The sequence below is a fragment of the Gossypium arboreum genome, chromosome 10 (assembly GCF_025698485.1).
Source record: "Gossypium arboreum isolate Shixiya-1 chromosome 10, ASM2569848v2, whole genome shotgun sequence".
Taxonomy (NCBI): Eukaryota; Viridiplantae; Streptophyta; class Magnoliopsida; order Malvales; family Malvaceae; genus Gossypium; species Gossypium arboreum.
In genome coordinates, this window is record NC_069079.1 from 113248964 (window position 1) to 113254102 (window position 5139).

General features: G+C 30.9%; 1 protein-coding gene across 1 annotated transcript; it reads left to right on the top strand.

Annotated features, from left to right (window-relative positions):
- The first annotated feature begins 1553 nt into the window (after positions 1 to 1553).
- On the top strand, positions 1554 to 3103 carry LOC108488250 (probable methyltransferase TCM_000331). The gene is made up of 4 exons (XM_017792542.2): positions 1554 to 1708; positions 1807 to 2214; positions 2292 to 2540; positions 2633 to 3103. Exons 1-4 carry the CDS (start codon positions 1634 to 1636, stop codon positions 2999 to 3001), a joined length of 1101 nt encoding a protein of 366 aa, XP_017648031.1. The 5' UTR covers positions 1554 to 1633; the 3' UTR covers positions 3002 to 3103.
- The last annotated feature ends 2036 nt before the right edge of the window (positions 3104 to 5139 follow it).

Sequence of the window (5139 nt, forward strand, 5' to 3'; positions counted from 1 at the left end):
GTTAATGATGCTTGCCTTGATGAGTGGTTTGAGTGGTAAAATTAAAGTTTTTTTAATGCAAATGTCATGGATTCAAATCTTATAATATGCAATTTTTTTATTTTTATATTTTTAAATATAAAAAAATTAAATTGTCCGAGAATAATATAACTTACTTTATGAAGGACATTTTCATACTTTCCCTAAATCGAGTTGATGCTCAGTTGACTTGTGATACCAACTCAATTAGTAGTTTAGCGATAGTATTGATATACATTTGAGGAAGTAATAAGTTGTGTATAATAAAATTAAAATGTATAAAATATTTAAAGATAAAATTTTTGTTGAATGGTAATATTAAGATTTTATTAAGTTAAATGCCATGGGTTCAAATCTTTTATATGCAAAATATTTATTTTTAAAATATAAAAATACTAAAATAGCTTAGAATAATATAACTTATTTTAAATATGAAATTATATTTTTTTATAATTTTATTAATTAAAGTAATATTGATTGACTCGTAACTAGACCCATCCTAGGGCCGGGCCACCCGACTTAGCTCAAAGGCCCGCCCGAAAAGTGGGAGGGTTTAGGTAAAAATATAGGTTTGAAAAATGGCCTTGGGAAAAGAAATAAGGCCTGTTTAGAAAACAAGTCGAGCCTCGTGTAAGGCTTTTTGGCTCGGCCCGAATATGCAAAAAAAATCTATTTTTTTACTGTTTTGTTGTTAATTTCTTGTTGTTTTTTCACTATTATGTTACTACTATTTTGTTATTATTGTTTGACAATTGTATAACTCTTGTTTTATTATTAATTTTGTTACTATTTTAGAAGCATTTGCTTGTTAAATTACATATATCTTAGTATTATTTAAGTATACATATTATTTTTTAATTTATTTTTAATTTGTTGAAAAAATATCTATTTTAATATTTTTAATATATTATATTTTTAAAAATTAATATAAAATAATATAAAAAACTAATGTAAGCTGGCTGGCCCGGATTTTTGCATTTTTAACCAGGCTAAGCCCAACCAAAATTTTAGACCCATTTTGTGGTCAGTCCTAAAATTTTGATTGAGTCTGTTCCCGCCCATGAACACCTTTACTTGTAACACTAACTCAATAAAAGGTTTAAATAATATTTTTTATATATCCGCATTATCTTGTTGTTAATGGATTTATACATTTGCTGAATTTGTAATTTTTACACGTATAGCAGAAACTGGTCCACAAAAGAAGCTTGAGTGGGTCGTTATTGTGCAGTTATATATGTACAAAGAAGCGATCACCTCTCGAACCACCTTGAACCTCTTTGGAAAAAAAAAACAGTTTTGGTAGCATTTTTGATAAAAAAATTTAAAATAATAAGATATCAAAAATATATAATTTAGGTATAAACTTTTGGATTAAGACAAGAATAAACTGCATAGCCGACAGTTTTGACCAAAAAAAAAAAAACCTTAACAGACGCATACGTGGTCAATGTTTTGTAAGAACAAAACATGTATAAACCCTGTACAGTTTCAACATATATAAACAATTATATAGCAGACGCATTGCTAGTCATTGTTTTCTACTTTTATTTATAGCAGAGTGCTAAGGAAAGCGCACCTGAAAACGTTGCCATACAGAGATTAATTAAGCAAAATGGCAGAAGCAAAGGTTCTTCGCATGAACGCTGCTGATCATGAAATTAGCTATGCCAAAAATTCAGTTGTTCAAGTCTGTTTTTTCAATATTATTAATTAATTTCTCCTTTACCAATGTTCTCTTTTTTTCAACAAATATCATTTTTAACATCTTCTCCTTTGCGCTTTCAGAAAGCAGTGATATCAAAAGTAAGGCCAATAGTTGAAGAATCCATTACTGATATGTTCAGCAAAACTGTTCCAACATGTATGAAGGTGGCAGACTTGGGTTGCTCTTCAGGTCCTAACACCTTCATGACTATATGGCACATTATTGACACTATCCATGGCATATGTCAACAAGAAGATATGAAGTTACCCGAGTTTGAAGTGCTTCTAAATGATCTCCCAGAAAATGACTTCAACTATGTGTTTAAGTCAGTTCCTAGTTTCATCGAGAGACTGAAGAAAGAGACCAGAGATATGGTGCAGGAACGGTGTTTTATACGAGGAGTTGCCGGTTCTTTTTATCATAGACTCTTTCCAGCTAAAAGCCTGCACTTCGTATATTCTTCCTATGCGCTTCATTGGCTCTCAAAGGTCAGTCATTTAATGAAAAATATACGGTTAGTACACTTGTTATAATCTCTTTTAATTATGATCATGCATGAACTTAGGTTCCTGTTGGAGTGGAGAACAACAAGGGGAACATATGCATGGCAGGATCAAGTCCTCCCAATGTTGTCGAAGCTTATGCTCAGCAATTTCAGAAAGACTTCATAACTTTTCTAAGCTTACGTTCCAAAGAAATACTACCCCAAGGGCGCATGGTACTAACCTTTACGGCTAGGAAAAACCCAAATCCCTCTAATGAAGATTACGGTTTGGAGCTTGTTGCTGAATCCCTTCTTGAATTGGTCGCTGAGGTTTATATATTTGTTTCCTTATAATCCATTTAAATCGGAGAGCATGTTAGATACAATTATTCAATTGCAATGAAGTAAGTTAAATATTGCAGGGAGTTGTAAAAGAGGCAGATGTGGATTCATTCAACATTCCTTTATATGCACCTTGCAAAGAAGAAGTGGCTGAGATTGTTGAGAGGGAAGGATCGTTTGAAATTAAGGAGCTACAAGTTATCGTAGTGGACACCGATCCTCGAAATAGAGATGATAAAAAAGACTTGGATTTTAACATTTATACGGAAATGGGGAAAAACTATGCAAATACTATGAGAGCTGTTTTGGAGTCTATTCTGTGCAGTCATTTTGGAGATGCCATACTTGACGAGTTATTCAAAAGGTTTGCAACAAATGCAGCGGATCCTTTAAGGAACTCAATGCTCCAAAAGAAGGTTAACATTGTGGTTTCATTGGCAAAGAAGTAGTTAATACGTGAATATGAAGAATAAAATTGACCAGAGAACATGAATTACCACTGTATGAAGGTTCAAAACGCAATTTACTTTGATTTATTATTGAAATTACAATTTTAGCCCGCAAAAATAAATTCCTACTCAGCAATGAGTAGGATAGACAGATACAGATGATAATTTTAGTTTTATAATAAAAAATAAAATTAGAAATGAGGGGGTTAAAATTAAAATTAAAATTAAAATATAAAAAATAATGAAATTGATAATGCGTTTAAAAGTAATAGAACTTATTTATTTTAGGATATTTATGTTTAGACTTAATTGTAAACGTGATTCATCTATTAGATATACAATTAAATTTGTAATTGCTTCGGTAACAAATGTAATTTCATATATATCGAATCTAGCAATCAAATCAAGAGTGGGATGTTACATATTTAATGTAGCATCTCATACCAAATTCAATCGTCGGGTCTGAACTATAAAATGTTACATTCATTACTAAATCAATTATGATTAAACATATTTAATTATTTATATATTCTAATTAATTATACATAAAACATACTTAATACACAATAAATAATCATTTCCGGGTCAAATATAAACTTACAAAATCTTAATACCATCCCGAGATAAAATAAGATCCAAAATATAAGGTTTTCAAAATATCTCAAAGTAAACGTCACGACTTCCTTGAAAATATTTGTCAAGAAATAAAAAAAATCTTTCACAAGTTTTTTTTTTTTACTGCAGCTTATTGTAATAAAAAAATCTCATTAAATAAGTATGCAAGGGAGACACCTTCATGATTGGGTATCAAGAATAGGGAAAAGGTGAAATGAAGATCATCATGTTGCCAACTTTATTTTTTTTCTGATAGAATCATGTTGACTTTTAAGAATTTTTAAGTGGCGGCACCATATGTTATTTTAAATCTTCTTTTCAAAAAAAAAAAAAAAACTCATGTTGGTTCTTAGAAAAATAAATGCTCGGATGGGGATCAAAGTAATGAGGCTACTTGTTCATCAATACTAAAGCACAATCTCGTTTAAGTTATAGCTACAGGATAAACGACAGTATACCATTAACAGCAGTATGGTTTGAACGTGAGACATGTTAACATAAAAAATAAAGAAATACATGTGTTGGGGCACAACAAAGAGCAGAATAAAGGGGCAGAAGGTTTTTGTTCCATGTGATTAGCTAGAGAAGAATAAGGGGGAACATATATATGGCAAGATCAAGTCCTCCAAATGTTTTGAAGCTTATGCCTAGTGCCAACCAATTTCAAAAAGGCTTACAATTTTCTAAGCATGCGCTCCAAGGCCGAATGGTGCTAACCTTTATGGCTAGGGAAAACCGAAATCCCTTCAGCGAAGATTATAGTTGGGAATGATGTTTCCAAATCAACAGCCTACAAGCTAAGTAGAGATGAGCAACTCTGTAACAAAGACTTGGTTTCAACTTTTATATAAAATGGGAAAAACATTGCAAATACTATGAGAGCTGGTTTAGAGCCTATTTTCTATGGTCGTTTTGGAGGTGCTATAATTGACGAGTTATTCAAAAGGTTTGCAGCACATGTAGCGTATGCTCCAAATAACTCATGCATCAGATGGTTAATGTTGTGGTTTCATTGACATAAAAGATTTAGTATAATAAGGGAATTAAGGAGGGTAGACCATTGAATGATGGTTCAAATGGCAATGAATAAAGAAAGGCTTCTTAATTAAAACTCTTTTAAAATTTTATGTTTGAACCTGCAAGTTGGCTGTTATATTCTCTGGTTATAAAAAAAATGTCATCATTTCGTTGTATATATATTAAAATTATTTAATAATTTTGTATAAACTTGATGATTGATCTTATAAATGAGATTAAATTATTATTGAATTTTTTTAAATTTTTTATAAAAATGACAATGGAATGATTCTGGGAATAAATCGAGAGTGTTCCATCTCCTGTTAAGTTTGGTAACTCTGCATGTTAAGAGTAAAGATGCTATAAAGTATATAGACTGTAAGTTATGAATAAAAAACCCTACATGGGGATTATTTTTAGATAAAATGATAACAATCTGACTATAAATGGATTTTAATGGTGATTTCATGTTATTTAAACAGTTGTTGCTGCTGGTTCGAACTAGA

Bases quoted from the DNA above. Each gene is read 5' to 3' on its own strand.
- LOC108488250 (XM_017792542.2), top strand. From the start codon at position 1,634: ATGGCAGAAGCAAAGGTTCTTCGCATGAACGCTGCTGATCATGAAATT. The intron at 2,215-2,291 runs GTCAGTCATTTA...GCATGAACTTAG, and splicing joins CGCTTCATTGGCTCTCAAAG to GTTCCTGTTGGAGTGGAGAA. The intron at 2,541-2,632 runs GTTTATATATTT...TAAATATTGCAG, and splicing joins TTCTTGAATTGGTCGCTGAG to GGAGTTGTAAAAGAGGCAGA.